We start from the raw sequence: 17,491 nt of genomic DNA on the forward strand, positions 1-17,491 counted from the left end.
AATAAGAAAACTTAGTAATAAATCCACAAATCATGTCTAAAATTTGTACTATTTGGGCAATTTTCTACCAGAATCGGAAATGGATTTCATTTGTATTTTTATTGGATTCAAATTTTCCAGGGGGCATACAGGTCTCCATACAATTTTGGCAGCAATCTAAAAAATGGTTTGTTAGTTTTCAAATATCTCTATCTTGAGAAGAAATTTTCGGATCAATTTGGTGTCTTCGTCAAAGTTTTAGGTATTAGTTAGGACAATTAAAAAAATGATATAATTAAAAAATCCCATTTTTTTAACTAATTTTTTATACAAAGTTGAATTCCAAAAATCCGCATTTTTAGATACATAATTTAATTTGTTTAACCCCTTCCCGCCCAGAGCAAAATCGAGATTTTTTACGTTTTTCACCATTACTCGTAACTGGATCGACCAATTTGGATGAAATTTTAATGGTAATAAGCTAACATTCTCTTTAAACTAACGCAGGTTGAACCAGGTTGAAAAAATGCATGGTTGCAGAGAAATTTAATTTTGAAGACAAAAATTAGTGGTGCTCTGGAGTAGCCATGGGCGTTAGAGGGTTAAATTTATGAAAGGGGACTTAAAAAAGTAATCTTATTAGTCACAGAAAAATATGGCTAAATTATACATTTTCGAAGAAATATCACATTTTTTTTTAATGATCAAATTCCAAGCAAACAGCATGTTTATTTTTTCAGCATTAAAACGTATTTGCAACAGAAAAGTACCTTAATTTATTCAATGTTTACCATGTTAACAGGGTGGGATCGGAAAAAAATCGGGAATTCGCCAAAAATTTTGTTATACAGTCTGGAATCCCAGGCTACTTGTTCGAAAAGTCCCTAACAAATATGTTTTAAGTATTTGTCTCTTCAAACATTAAACATCGCATAAAATAAGGGGTAAAACATGAAATCTTATCAAACTGGATATCTCATAAAAAAAAAAACATTTAAATACTGACATTTCGATTATTCAACATTGATTAAAAATATAAAATATCAAATTTACAAAATTAAATAGAAAACTTAGTAAAACATTTGTTTAAACGAATTCCTTGATATTTTGAAATTCTTTAAACATTCTTTGATAAAAATAAAAAAAAAAACAAAGTATATAATTAAAAATTATGATACCTTTTTGAAAGCCACTTTTTCTTTTCCAGTTAAAAAAAAAAACATTGAAATTGTATTGTGACGCTTCCGGTAATTTCTTAAAGACTGATTTTTTTCTCTTAACCAAAACAATGAGTGCTTCCATTTTTTAAGTTTTAAATTTAGGCCGTTGCAAATACTTTTCAAAGTTTATGTCGCCCCCCCCTTCAAAATTGGTCTGAAAAATCAGGGGGCAAAAAAATAATTTTCCAAAAAACTTCAAAATTTCCATGAAAATAGAAGTCTAATCAACTGAAAACAATTTAAAATGCATTTTTCTGCATTGATAATCACATTTAGCATGTTTGGGCTTGTTTAAACATGTTTTGAATTTTTATGAAATTCCAATGTACAGCACCGCAAAAAAAATATTTTTCGCAATAAATAAAATTTTCGTCAATACTTAGATATTTTGAAAACTAATGAAAAAAAACTGGACAGGTGTATTATGCATTTTAAAACACTTTTTTCATTAAAATGTTGAAACCATGGCTCGTAATTTCAATTTATATACTTTTTTATTTTGTTGCTCCCCCCTCGACTTTGGTCAGAGTCGAGGGACATAAACTTCAAAAAATATTTTCAACGGCCTTATTGTTAAGTTTCTATTTTTACTAAAATTGACAACAGTTTGATTTTTTTTATTTACTTCTTTTCACCTGTTTAAATTTTGTTCGATGGTTTTATTTACTTTTTTATAATGCGTTTTGTGGTTGAAATTTTTTTTTTATAGGAAACGGCTATTATTTGAGGTTCTGAAAAGCCGGAAATTTGAAAATGGGCTTTGGGTGATTTTGTGATAAAAATATAAATTTTTGATTTAAAAAAAGTGCCAATAAGGGCGTTGAAAATATTTTTCACAAGTTTATGTCCCCTTCCCCCTCCCCCCTTCAAAATTGGTCCGAAAATCAGGGGGCAAAAAGAAATATTTTTTCAAAAAACTTAAAAATTCCAATGGAAGTAAAAGTGTAAATAACTGAAAACTATCTGAAATGCTTTTCAGCGCCATCGTTTTCAAGAAGTTTCAAATTTAAGTGGAGCACTTAGAGGTTAAAGTTGTTGACGTGTTTGCTAAAAATTGGTTAATATTCATTCATGCAGGATTATAAAAACAATATTGAAACTTAGTCTCTTTTTTAAACATCGTTCAATTAAATTATTTTTCTTCATCCTTTCCAAACTCATTGCAACCAATCCATTTTCGTGACCCTCTTCTCTTTTTCCATCTTTTTATCAACTGTTGCGTAATTTTTCATCATTTTAACATGTCTATTATCCCAGCAGCGCTATCGAATCTCTAAGACACAGCTAGAAAACATTACCGAAGAACCAGAAAAAAAAACTCTCCCCGCGAAAAAAATTACATCACCCCTGCGCTGTTCGTCACGCCCGGCCAAATTTCCAAGGACCTGCGGCGCTAGAACAACGTTTGTGAACGTGAAAAAAAATTGATTTTAAATCCTACCCCGCGAGAAGCTCGTGTGATTATGAACCCGAAGGTAGAGAGGGAGCTAGCAACAAAGTTGAAAAAATAAAATAATCACATAAATAATGTACCAACATTAGTCAATCCGGAGGTGCTGCCCCCGCCCGGCTCCGATGGGCCTCAAATGAAAATCGTTAAATTTGATGATGCCATCAAAATTAAGTACCAATTTCAATTTCGACCCTCTCTCGACGAGTCCTGCTCCGGGGTCGCGAAAAGTGATATTAATTTCCACCTGGCAGCTCGGTACCAATCCAATCACTTTGGCTTTACAATTGCAAGATTAATGAGCTACAATTCCGCGGGAACAGAGTTTCTCATTTTGTCCCCTCAGAAATTTTTCTGCTGATGCTAGAGGTCAAAGTTGGTTCGAGAGTTGTCCCACAGGTGGGACAAGAGGCCACCGAAAATTTTAACAAAAAAAAAAATTCAACAGCTAACACGCGATTTATTTTAGCTGGGTGATGGAAAACATTTTAATTTTTCAATTCATAAACTTCGATGTCCGCTGGAGTGGGCTCCGGTTTCCGCGGGGAAATTCCCCGAGCGGGACAAGAGAGCGAGCGAGTGGAACATGGATTTTTAATGCCCGCGAGGACAGTTGAGTTTGACTTGATTTTTGTTTTTGTATTTCAAGTAGCGATGATTTATAGAGACATCTGATGATTGTAATGGTAGCTGGTACAAATTTTATTTTAAGTTTTGGGTTTTTTTTTCGGATAAACGAACTAATCACTGATATAACAACAAAACACGACATAAACAAAAAGAAGATCATTATCTTAAATTTCTTCTCAATTGTGCTGTTGATGATGGGTGAAACGACTCATGTTTTTCCATTCCATTCGGAGGCAATTATCAATCTGCTCGCAGCTGTCAGCAAAAAAAAACAAAAATTTCTGCTGTGGTGAACCACTCGCTCGTGCAACTTTTTTAAAACAAGCGAAAAAATATGGAAGTAAGACAGGTTAACCTCCCCCTCCCAGAGCTCATTCCCGGATGATTTTTCCATTTCTCCATTAAGATTGTTTCACCTATCAGATCTCTGTCAAAAACGAACAAACAGCACTCGAGGGGGAAAAGCAAAATTCCGAGAGGAGCCTCCTCGCCGACGAGTTGCTAATAAGCGAACCGACCACCCACCCCCGAAACCAAGAGGCTGAGGTGTACATGTTTTGTTATCATTACAAAATCGCAGAAACATGAAATGGAAGAAAAATTATCTCCTTGTTCGCCCTCACCAGCAGCATTTTCCCCGCGTCGTCCCCCTCCCAGGTTTGGAGGGAAAAAAATCGTCCACCGTGTATGTGTATTAACCTCTGCGAAATTAAAAGTCTGCTTTACTTCGCCTTAAGGATAAGACATACAATTTTTATAATTCATCGCGATGGAAAAACAACCGCTCGCTTGCTCGCACGAAAGATGATGGTGGTGGCGGGGATGCTGGGCATCACGTTGGGCGGTGAGGACACATTTTGCTGGCGGTATTTTATCAACCATTTAATTCTTCATCTTCGGATTATTTGGAACCCGCAGAAATGTGTTGAGGTTCAGAAGCATTTCGAAAAATTCTTCCTTCTACTAATATAATAAGATCGAGTCTATTTTAAAAAAATCCGTAAGCGACAGTTCCTAAAACTAAAGAGTAAAGCTAATTTATTAGTAGCTTTTACTAATTTACCAACTGGAAAATTTTTGTCAGTTTATAGTCTGTTGTTTACTTTTGGTATGTTTTATGGCAGGTGTACTTACTAGTTTTTCTGATTAGTCCAGCAAATTTTTCAACTAGGTCAACAATTTTTTATTTATTTTCAAAATTTTCATCTGCTGCTTGCGAACCTGAATCTTGTCAAACAGCCTTTTTGGCTGATTTAGCTTAGACTGTGTCAATCGATTCTACGTCCAATTTTATTTAAAATTTAAAAAATTACAAAAATTCCAAAAATAACAAAAATTACATAAATTACAAAAATTACAAAAATTACAAAAATTACAAAAATTACAAAAATTACAAAAATTACAAAAATTACAAAAATTACAAAAATTACAAAAATTACAAAAAATTACTAAAATTACTAAAATTATTAAAATTACTAAAATTACTAAAATTACTAAAATTACTAAAATTACTAAAATTACTAAAATTACTAAAATTACTAAAATTACTAAAATTACTAAAATTACTAAAATTACTAAAATTACTAAAATTACTAAAATTACTAAAATTACTAAAATTACTAAAATTACTAAAATTACTAAAATTACTAAAATTATTAAAATTATTAAAATTACTAAAATTACTAAAATTACTAAAATTACTAAAATTACTAAAATTACTAAAATTACTAAAATTACTAAAATTACTAAAATTACTAAAATTACTAAAATTACTAAAATTACAAAAATTACAAAAATTACAAAAATTACAAAAATTACAAAAATTACAAAAATTACAAAAATTACAAAAATTAAAAAAAATTACAAAAATTACAAAAATTACAAAAATTACAAAAATTACAAAAATTACAAAAATTACAAAATTTACAAGAATTACAAAAATTACAAAAATTAAAAATTTCTAAAATTACTAAAATTACAAAAATTACAAAAATTACAAAAATTACAAAAATTACAAAAATTACAAAAATTACAAAAATTATAAAAATTACATAGATTACAAAAATTACAAAAATTACAAAAATTACAAAAATTACAAAAATTACAAAAAATACAAAAATTACAAAAATTACAAAAATTACAAAAATTACAAAAATTACAAAAATTACAAAAATTACAAAAATTACAAAATTTACTAGAATTACAAAAATTACAAAAATTACAAAAATGACAAAAATTACAAAAATTAAAAATTTCTAAAATTACTAAAATTACTGAAATTACTAAAATTACTAAAATTACTAAAATTACTAAAATTACTAAAATTACTAAAATTACTAAAATTACTAAAATTACTAAAATTACTAAAATTACTAAAATTTTAAAAATTACAAAAGTAACAAAAATTACAAAAATTACAAAAATTACAAAAATTACAAAAATTACAAAAATTACAAAAAATACAAAAATTACAAAAATTACAAAAATTACAAAAATTACAAAAATTACAAAAATTACAAAAATTACAAAAATTACAAAAATTACAAAAATTACAAAAATTACAAAAATTACAAAAATTACAAAAATTACAAAAATTACTAAAATTACTAAAATTACTAAAATTACTAAAATTACTAAAATTACTAAAATTACTAAAATTACTAAAATTACTAAAATTACTAAAATTACTAAAATTACTAAAATTACTAAAATTACTAAAATTACTAAAATTACTAAAATTACTAAAATTACTAAAATTACTAAAATTACTAAAATTACTAAAATTACTAAAATTACAAAAATTACAAAAATTACAAAAATTACAAAAATTACAAAAATTACAAAAAATACAAAAATTACAAAAATTACAAAAATTACAAAAATTACAAAAATTACAAAAATTACAAAAATTACAAAAATTAAAAAAATTACAAAAATTACAAAAATTACAAAAATTACAAAAATTACAAAAATTACAAAAATTACAAAAATTACAAAAATTACAAAAATTACAAAAATTACAAAAATTACAAAAATTACAAAAATTATAAAAATTATAAAAATTACAAAAATTACAAAAATTACAAAAATTACAAAAATTACAAAAATTACAAAAATTACAAAAATTACAAAAATTACAAAAATTACAAAAATTACAAAAATTACAAAAAATTACTAAAATTACTAAAATTATTAAAATTACTAAAATTACTAAAATTACTAAAATTACTAAAATTACTAAAATTACTAAAATTACTAAAATTACTAAAATTACTAAAATTACTAAAATTACTAAAATTACTAAAATTACTAAAATTACTAAAATTACTAAAATTACTAAAATTACTAAAATTACTAAAATTACTAAAATTACTAAAATTATTAAAATTATTAAAATTACTAAAATTACTAAAATTACTAAAATTACTAAAATTACTAAAATTACTAAAATTACTAAAATTACTAAAATTACTAAAATTACTAAAATTACTAAAATTACAAAAATTACAAAAATTACAAAAATTACAAAAATTACAAAAATTACAAAAATTACAAAAATTACAAAAATTAAAAAAAATTACAAAAATTACAAAAATTACAAAAATTACAAAAATTACAAAAATTACAAAATTTACAAGAATTACAAAAATTACAAAAATTAAAAATTTCTAAAATTACTAAAATTACAAAAATTACAAAAATTACAAAAATTACAAAAATTACAAAAATTACAAAAATTACAAAAATTATAAAAATTACATAGATTACAAAAATTACAAAAATTACAAAAATTACAAAAATTACAAAAATTACAAAAAATACAAAAATTACAAAAATTACAAAAATTACAAAAATTACAAAAATTACAAAAATTACAAAAATTACAAAATTTACTAGAATTACAAAAATTACAAAAATTAAAAATTTCTAAAATTACTAAAATTACTGAAATTACTAAAATTACTAAAATTACTAAAATTACTAAAATTACTAAAATTACTAAAATTACTAAAATTACTAAAATTACTAAAATTACTAAAATTACTAAAATTACTAAAATTTTAAAAATTACAAAAGTAACAAAAATTACAAAAATTACAAAAATTACAAAAATTACAAAAATTACAAAAATTACAAAAAATACAAAAATTACAAAAATTACAAAAATTACAAAAATTACAAAAATTACAAAAATTACAAAAATTACAAAAATTACAAAAATTACAAAAATTACAAAAATTACAAAAATTACAAAAATTACAAAAATTACAAAAATTACAAAAATTACAAAAATTACAAAAATTACAAAAATTACAAAAATTACAAAAATTACAAAAATTACAAAAAATTACAAAAATTACAAAAATTACAAAAATTACAAAAATTACAAAAATTATAAAAATTACAAAAATTACAAAAATTACAAAAATTACAAAAATTACAAAAATTACAAAAATTACAAAAAAATACAAAAATTACAAAAATAACAAAAATTACAAAAATCACAAAAATTACAAAAATTACAAAAATTACAAAAATTACAAAAATTACAAAAATTACAAAAATTACAAAACTTACAAAATTTACAAAAAATTCAAAAATTACAAAAATTGCAAAAATTACAAAAATTACAAAAATTACAAAAATTACAAACATTACAAAAATTACAAAAATTACAAAAATTACAAAAATTACAAAAATTACAAAAATTACAAAAATTACAAAAATTACAAAAATTACAAAAATTACAAAAATTACAAAAATTACAAAAATTACAAAAATTACAAAAATTACAAAAATTACAAAAAATACAAAAAATACAAAAATTACAAAAAATACAAAAATTACAAAAGATACAAAAAGTACAAAAATTACAAAAAATACAAAAATTACAAAAAATACAAAAAATACTAAAATTAATAAAATTACTAATGTTACTAAAATTACTAAAATTACTAAAATTTACAAAATATACAAAAATTACAAAAAAAAACATAAGTTTTCAAAAACTACGAAAAAAAATACAAAAAATACAAATAAAAATTTAAATAATCAATAAATACGCAGTTGCTCCATTATCTTTGAAAATGAATTTATATTTATTAAACATTGATACAAATATTTTGCCTGTATTTTAAAATTTCCTGAACTTTTGAAATAATTGTTTGCAAAGAAACACTTTTCCGAAGGTTAAAAAAAAATCTGGGGTAATTCGAAACGAAACGTTCGGAATAAGTCCATAAATTTCGTCGCTCCCATTTTTTCACTCGCATTCAATGATACTCTTTTTGGAAATTTTCTGCTGCCTCATCTAATTACCTATTCATAATTCACAATCGCGCGCTCCGCCCAACTTCTCCCCCGCTGATAGGCAAAATAAAGTCGTATTGATTGCCCTGAAGGTAGGACGTTAAAAAAAGTTCATCAACGTGGAAGTGAACGCAACGGGGAGGAAATGGCTGAAAAATGTGCCCAAATGGTTTATTATCAGTGGATATCAATTATTCATATTTATTGCACTAGAGAGTTGATTTTTTTTTTGCTGGTCGACGAAAGTAAATCTCATTAATGAGTTACGATCCCCTTCCCAATGCTGCGCGCAGATCATCCGGAAAATGATTTCTTCTTTTGGGCGGTAAAGTGACTGAAATTTTTCGCACTGCTAGAAAATTTTGTTTCTCTTCTTCTCAAAACTTGGCCAATCATTGTTTAATTACCGAGTATTATTCCCTCAGTTTGGTCAATTTGTTTCTAATCTAGTTAAAAGATAAGAGTTGTACTCTCTTTTGAAGTCTTCTTGAAGAAAACGCTAAATTTCATAAGGTGAATTAATCCTTTTTCCTCCTCCCCCTTCAGACGCTAATTCCATCGGCACCGCAAAACTTTACCGTGGAGAAGATCCTGCCATCGACGGAGGCCACCTTCCTGGCGCTGAGTGGCCCACGAGGGCTCTCCATCCTGGAGCTGCCCCGGCGCTGGGGCCCCAACGGCCAGTACCAAAACGGCAAGGAGTGCATCATTTGTCGGTAAGTACCTTCCCCTTGAACCCCACCCCTTTCCTTGAGCTGCTGCTGCTGCGAAATGTACGATGAAGATGATAATTTTCCGCTCGCAATCAGCACTTCTTGGCCGCTGTCTTAAGCCAGCGAGATTAAAGTTTTTAACCCGAGCATTGTCGGCGAAACAAGGCTTAAGAAAATTGGCCAAATTTCCATAGAAAAGCAATAATATTAGTGGCGTTGGCTGGCTGGGTTGGGCGGAAAATCCAACCCAAACCGGTCGAAAAAACTCTGGACCGGGAAGTCCGCTCCCAGCAATCCAAAGTTGTCGCCGAGTTTTGTTCTGCTGAAAATCAAACGAGAAACAACCAAACTAAAACAAAGCTGCCGAATAAAAAAAAAGTGAACATACTCCCACACACAAAGCCCAACTTCTCCCCGCTGGAGCACAAAAACGTTCATCTAAATTTCATTTGATTTAATTTTAATTAGATTTTGTGTTTAACTAGCAAAATCTACACTTGTTCCGTCAGAGTCGTCACATCCATCGCAGGAGCAGGAGGAAAATCTTTCGAAGCACACATCCGATGTCGGAGCTTATGAGCTTCCGATTTTGCTTTCGAGAGTCAAAGTCACACACTCACACACACACGCTAAAAAACTCATTTTGTCGAAGCTTCCAACGGCACTTCCCCACACAGCATCCGCCCAAATTAGCATCTGAGAGAGTCAGTTTGGAATTGTTTTCCAGCATCCAACCTTCCTTCCTTCTGTTTTTTTTTTTGCTGGTGTTCAACATTAGCTTCGACTTCACTTGGTTTGTGACTTTCGAGGTTTTTGGATAATGGAACGCGCGCTGCTAGTCTATTAAGAAAGTACCTTTTTCCACATTTGGGGCTCCATGCGCACATGGAGTGGTGGAATGGATTGTGTTTGAGTTTGATAGAAATTTGTTCAAAGAACAATGGGAAATTAATTTCCAAGACAGTTTGTCTTGGATAGAGTTTGGCAAGGATAACATATTAATAATTTTTCGAGTTTCTTGTTGGTACAGAGATTCCAACGGGTGTAATTAGTGTTTGTAAGCCTTTTCAAATGTTGGAATTGATTTGAAAATTTAAAAAATATTTTTATTCGAAAAATCGGAAATTTTAAATATAGTTTCATTTTTTGTTATCAAAAATCGGACGCATAATTGCTGCATTATCGTCACTTAATAATTCGACGCTATTTTGGTGATGTCAAGAAAAACCTCATTTTTCTTGTTTGCTTGTCTCTCACCGGCTTCTCAGCCATCATTTTTGCAATTTTGTATGTCTTCCCAGAAAATTTATTAGGCATTTTCAATGTTTTCGAAAAAAATATATTGTGAGGTGGTACTTTTCGATTACAAATTTGATTTTACATCTTAAATTAAAATAAAAAATAATTCAGTTTTTTTACAAATTTAGCAACACGGGCTAATGAGTTTGAGATAAATCAAAAATAATTTGGAGAGAATTTCTCATCGACCAACTAGTGCCACCGCTAAAAATATTACATTTTTTGTCATCCTAAGCATATCCAAAAATGAGACTCTTCAGAAATGGTTGTTTTACGCAATGCAATTATTTGTCTGAAAAGACGAATGAAAAATTATGAACTTTTTAAAGAGTCATACCTAAAACATTGCCGAAGATACCAAATTGATCAGAAAACTCCTTCCCAAGATACAGATTTTCAAATATGAGAAATTCTCTCCGAATTGTTTTTGATTTACCGGGGTGACTTTGATAGGATTTCAATTTGTTTTTAGAATATTTTCCAACAGGTACGGTTTTTCTCAAGATTATTATTTTTAAAACATGTACTGGGGTAGACTACACAAAGTCCATGTACTATTTCGGAATATAGTTTTTTCAATAATGTTTAGAAAAATAGTTACGTTAAAAATTCTTAGTTTTAATTCCGGGGTGACTTTGATAGTTATAGTTTTTTCTTGATAAAATCATATTTAAGATGTTCAAACTTTATTTGTACGCTAAATGTACCATCACTAAAGTAGCTGATATAGTTTTTAAGAAAAAATCAATGTTTATATTTAGTTAACTAAGTGTATAATCTTTTTAGCAAAATACATATAAATTTAAGGTAAAATTGTTAAAAAGTCGGAATTTTGCCTAAAATTTGTTAAAACTAGTTTTGTTTATAAAAGTATCGATTTATATTGCATTTTATACTGAATTCAAAGCACGAATCACAAGTTTTCACATTTTACATGAAATTTGTTCAACTGAAATTGCCTATAAATTTGGAGATTTTTTTTATATTGTGTTTTAAAAACACATATTATTTATTATTTACAAACTTTTTTAACCTTCTCCTAGTGGAAAATTGTCAAAAGAATCCGAAAATGCATTCCGTTTTCCGATTAAAAATCATGTTCATTGAGAAAATCATGACACTTTGAGAAGTTTGAAATAACGACTTTCATCAACATTTTCTTAACTATAGTTAACTAACTTTTTAAACTTGTCAAATTTTTATGAAAAGTTCTGCTTAAGGTAGTTTGAACACTTCTCTACCACGGTCAGTATGTTTCTAAACCATTCCTTACGTATTTTAATTGTACTCTTCATTTTGTGGAAAAATCGCAAACCTATCAAAGTCACCCCGGCTATCAAAGTCACCCCGTTTTACGGTATCTCAAACTCTCATACAAAGAAAGAAGTTATTTTGTGTTTTGCTTCGCCCAAACAAGTCTCCATACAATTTTGGAAGCTGTCCGTACAAAAATAGTCAGATAAAAAAAATACAAGGAAAAACATGTTTTATAAGATTTTTAAATTCAATTCCTAAAATTCGTATACGAAAACCTGTAACTTTTTAGCCATTGAAAAGTACAAGCAAAAATTTGTCCGTTTTTTTTAATTTTGTTTCTGGAACTGGATAGAAACTGTATCTAATAGATTTGTTTACTAAAGTTTTTAATTTCAAAATTTTATTTGCAATCAAAAAGTACCGTGAACCAGGGTTATATTGATAGGATTTAAATTAATTTTTGAATTATAGTTTCCAACTGGTAAGGTTTGTACTTGAGTAGGCAATACATAGTCCATGCACTTTCTTTGAAAAAAAGTTTTTTCCGTAGCGTTTGAAAAATTGTGATGTTAAAAATTCTTATTTTGAATTGCAGATATATTTTTGAACAAAAAAAATCAATGTTTATACTTAGTTAACTAAGTTTATAAGCTTTTTTTATAAAATTAATATAAATTTCAGGTAAAAGTACAAAAATATTCCGAATTTTGCAAAAAAAAAATTATCAAACTAGTTTTGTTTTTAAAATTTTCAATTTATATTACATTTTGGACAGAATTCGAAGCACGAATCAAAGGTTTTCACAATTAATAGAAAATTTGTTCTGTTGAAAATGCCTTTCAATTTGAAGATTTTTGCCTTCCTCACTGAGGTAAGGCTATAATCCTGCTCTAAAAATGAACTTTTTATTAAAAGCTCCTAGACCCACCTTCATGTATACATATCTACTCAGAATCGAAAACTGAACAAATGTCTGTGTGTGTGTATGTGTGTGTGTATGTGTGTATGTATGTATGTGACCAAAATTCTCACTGAGTTTTCTCAGCACTGGCTGAACCGATTTTGATCGAACCAGTTGCATTCGACTTGGTTTGGGGTCCCATACATCGCTATTGAATTGTTTGAAGTTTCGATAAGTAGTTCAAAAGTTATGCATAAAAATGTGTTTTCACAAATACCCGGATCTCAATTGTATGCATGTAAACTATGTCCGGATCCATCATCCGACCCATCGTTGGTTAGGTAATTGAAAGGCCTTTCCAATGAGTCCAAAATGTTGAAGATCTGGCAACCCTGTCTCGAGTTATGACCACTTAAGTGATATTTATGTACTTTTTTGAAGCCGGATCTCATTTAAATGTATGTAAACTATGTCCGGATCCATCATCCGACCCATCGTTGGTTAGGTAATTGAAAGGCCTTTCCAATGAGTCCAAGACATTGAAGATCTGGCAACCCTGTCTCGAGTTATAACCACTTAAGTGATATTTATGTACTTTTTTGAAGCCGGATCTCATTTAAATGTATGTAAACTATGTCCGGATCCATCATCCGAACCATCGTTGGTTAGGTAATTGAAAGGCCTTTCCAATGAGTCCAAAATGTTGAAGATCTGGCAACCCTGTCTCGAGTTATGACCACTTAAGTGATATTTATGTACTTTTTTGAAGCCGGATCTCACTTAAACGTATGTAAACTATGTCCGGATCCATCATCCGACCCATCGTTGGTTAGGTAAGTGAAAGGCCTTTCTAATGAGTCCAAAACATTGAAGATCTGGCAACCCTGTCTCGAATTATGACCACATAAGTTATACATTGTTTTCTTTTTTCTGGATCTAAAAAAATGATGAATCCACTCATATACCCATTTTTGGTAAAAAGTGAGGAAGGCATCAACCACATAGGTGGATTAAGTTAGTTTTTTTTAATTATGTTTAATACCACATAATATGTATGATCTAAACACTTATTTCACCTTCTCTTACTGGAAAATCTGAAAATGCATTCCATACTCCGATTTGAAATCATGTGCATTGAAAACATTATGAAACTTTGAGAATTATAAAATAATGCTATTAATCAGCATTTTCTAAATTAAAGTTAACTAACTATTAAAACTTTTCAAAATTTTATGAAAACATTTTCTTGAAATAAATTGAACACATATCTAACATGATTAGTATGATTTAATTAAAAATGTGCAGTTTTTCGATTTTAAAAAATTCTTTCGAGTGACCATTAAAATGTTAGTCTGATTCCTTTTATTCAAAATATTTTTTTCCGAAAAAAAAAACCGAAATTTATCAATTTATTGACCTTGAATAATTCAAACAAATTGTTTATTCGTTAAAAATTCATCTTCTTGACTTTTATTCCGCCAATTGTCACAACAATGCATTTTGAAACACTTTTTTAATCCAAATGTTGAATCCTAGGCTTGTAATTTCAATTTTTATATTTTTTTTTATTTTTCAAATAAAAGTGTGCAAGCAACTCTCTATAGTTAGTCGTCGTTTGAAAAGCGGAAAACTGCAAAAGTGACGAGAATTGATCGCTTTGTGTGACAAAAATGGGTAAATTTCCTTTGCACCCACAGAAAATGCTTTTGACTGCTCGTATTTTCTTTCTTTTCTTCCACCAAAAAGATCGTAAATGTTCCTATTAAGTTGCTTCCAACAACATTGAAATGAGGCATACCGGTGCTGAAAAACAGCCGCTGAGAGTAAAGAAAAAGGAAACATGAGATTGTCTGAGTATCAACAAACTATTTTTCAAAATGAGCAATTCTCTACGGAATCGCCCTTTTTTCTTTTATTTTAATTTATTAATTAATCCGGCTGAAACTTTTTTGGTGCCTTCGGTATGCCCAAAGAAGCCATTTTGCATCATTAGTTCGTTCATATAATTTTCCATACAAATTTGGCAGCTGTGAAAATTATGTAAATATGTGGAAATTCAAAAATCTGTATCTTCAGAAGGAATTTTTTGATCGATTTGGTGTTTTCGGCAAAATTGTAAGTATGGATATGGACTGCACTGAAAAAAATGATACACGGTAAAAAAAAATTTGGTGATTTTTAATTTCACTTTTTGTCACTAAAACTTGATTTGCAAAAAAACACAATTTTTTTATATTTTTTAGAGGACATCAAATGCCAACTTTTCAGAAATTTCTAGAATGGGAAAAAATCTATGACCAAGCTATGATTTTTTGAATTAAAATTTTTATTTTTTTATTTTTTCATGTATGTAAAATTATATTTGCAATCAAAAAGTATTTTGGTTGAATTTTGATAAAGAGCACCGTTTTCAGATTAAATCCATTTTAGGTGACTTTTTTGAAAATAGTCGCATTTTTTTAAAATAAATGCACATGTTTGCCCACATTTGAAAAAAAATATTTTTGAAAAGCTGAGAAAATTATCTATTTTTTGCTTTTTTTGAACTTTGTTGATACGACCTTTAGTTGCTAAGATATTGCCATGCAAAGGTTGAAAAACAGGAAATTTGATGTTTTCTAAGTCTCACCCAAACAACCCACCATATTCTAATGTCGATATCTCAGCAACTAATTTCGATTAACAATGTTAAAATATGAAACATTCGTAAAATTTTACAATTTCTTCGAAAAAAATATTTTCAAAATTTTTGAACCAAGAACATTTGAAAAGGGCGTAATATTGAATGTGTTGGCCTTTTGAAATGTTAGTGTTGATTCAATTTTTTTGAAAATATTGTTTCCGAAAAGATCGGAATGTTCATATTTTAACATTGAAAATCGGACCATTCGCTGCTGAGATATCGACATAAGAAAATGGTGGGTTGTTTGGGTGAGACTTAGAAAACATCAATTTTCCTGTTTTTAAACCTTTGCATGGCAATTTCTCAGCAACTAAGGGTCGTATCAACAAAGTCCGAAAAAGCAAAATATAGAGAATTTTCTCAGCATTTCAAATTAATCTTATTCAAAAATTTGCAAATATGGGTACTAATTAAAAAAAATAAAAGCTGCGACTATTTTCAAAAAAGTCACCGTAAAATGGATTTAACTTTAAAACGATGCACGTTATAAAATAAATCACTAAATTACTTTTTGATTGCAAATTTGATTTTACATCGAAAAATGAAGTTGAAAAATTTTTGCATTACATATTCCGATCTTTTGAAAAAATGAGTATTGGTTCAAAAATTTATAACTCGGTCAAATATTTTTTGCACAACCTGGAAATTTCTGAAAAGTTGGCATTTGATGTCCTCTAAAACATATAAAAAAATAAAAAAAATTGTTTTTTTTTTGCAAATCACATTTTAGTGACAAAAAGTTAAATAAAAAATGACCAAATTATTTTTTACCGTGTATTTTCTAGTGTAGTCTGTATCCATACCTTTGCCGAAAACACCAAATCGATCAAAAAATTCCTTCAATAGATACAAATTTTTGAATTTTCATACATCATTTTTGTTTGGACAGCTGCCAAATTTGTATGGAAAATTATATGAACAAACTAATGATGCAAAGTGGCTTCTTTGGGCATACCGAAGGTACCATAAAAGTTTCAGTCGGATTAAAACATACTAAAAAAATCGAATGAAGAAATCTGAGCAAAGTAGAACATAATTTAAAATATAACAGACACATTCCGCCGTGACGTTGCAACGCTTTGACTTTTCTTTTTTCAGTATTTCGGCTGTAACTAAAAAAATACATTGAAAAGGTACATATGTTATTACAGATTCGGAAAGTACATTAAATTTCCTATAAGAAACAATGTTGAAACATTATTTTAAGCGAATATTCTATTTTTGAGAGGGGAATAAGTAGCGTGACGTTGCAACGCGTGACTTTTTCTCAATCCTGACCCAATTCATGTTTCGCCATTAACTCTGCTCTGTTAAATGGCAAATTTGGAGTTCTTCTTCCATTTTTAGTGTAAAATTGACCAACAAATCGAATGCAATCATTAGTTTTTCGAAAAAATCAAACCACGATTTTTAAAGACCATTAACATTTCGTGACGTTGCAACGCACAGTTTTTGAAAACAGGGTTTTTCGTTGCGTTGCAACGTCACGAAATTTTAGTTTCAAAATAAATCATAGTTTTTGTTAGTTTGAGCAACTTGAGATTATGATTTTATTATAAGACATTAATAGACAGTACAAGGACATGTGAATTGATTGGCCCGCCCATGTTAGACCCCCCTCCCCTCCCCCTATACCGCTTTTACAGTAGCAGTACGATATACGAAGTTTTCCAAGCATTTTCAAAGTAAAAAAAATATTTGTATTATTCCATTATCACGAAGGACAGCCCCCCCCCCCTCCCCACTCCCACCTCCTCTATCCATGTTATGGGGCGTCCATGCATTACGTAACGCCGTAATATCAAGGGTGAGGGGGGTGGGGTTCGAGGATTTATACAAAAAAAAATGTATCGGAAATGTATTACCAGGGGGTGGAGGGGGTCTAAATATACACCCAAAACTGGCAGCGCTAGTCCGAGAGAATGATGGTCTCGAGTCGAGAGAATAGTGGTACCATTCACGGACGCAGAGAACACAGCTCGAGATGGGCGATAGAACTATTCTCTCGAGGTTCATTTGCAAAAAAAGTTCATCCGTCAAACAAAAAAC

The 17,491-nt window shown here is 28.7% G+C and overlaps 1 protein-coding gene across 1 annotated transcript in view; it reads left to right on the forward strand.

Moving 5' to 3' along the window:
• LOC120416153 (nuclear pore complex protein Nup88) overlaps window positions 1-17,491 on the forward strand; it is a 159,187-nt gene that overhangs the window by 27,597 nt on the left and 114,099 nt on the right. Inside the window, exon 2 of the mRNA XM_039577831.2 lies at window positions 9,136-9,305. Coding sequence (XP_039433765.1) covers window positions 9,136-9,305 — 170 coding nt within the window. The remainder of the gene's footprint in view (window positions 1-9,135; window positions 9,306-17,491) is intronic.

Source organism: Culex pipiens, chromosome 3, assembly GCF_016801865.2.
Source record: "Culex pipiens pallens isolate TS chromosome 3, TS_CPP_V2, whole genome shotgun sequence".
Lineage (NCBI taxonomy): Eukaryota > Metazoa > Arthropoda > Insecta > Diptera > Culicidae > Culex > Culex pipiens.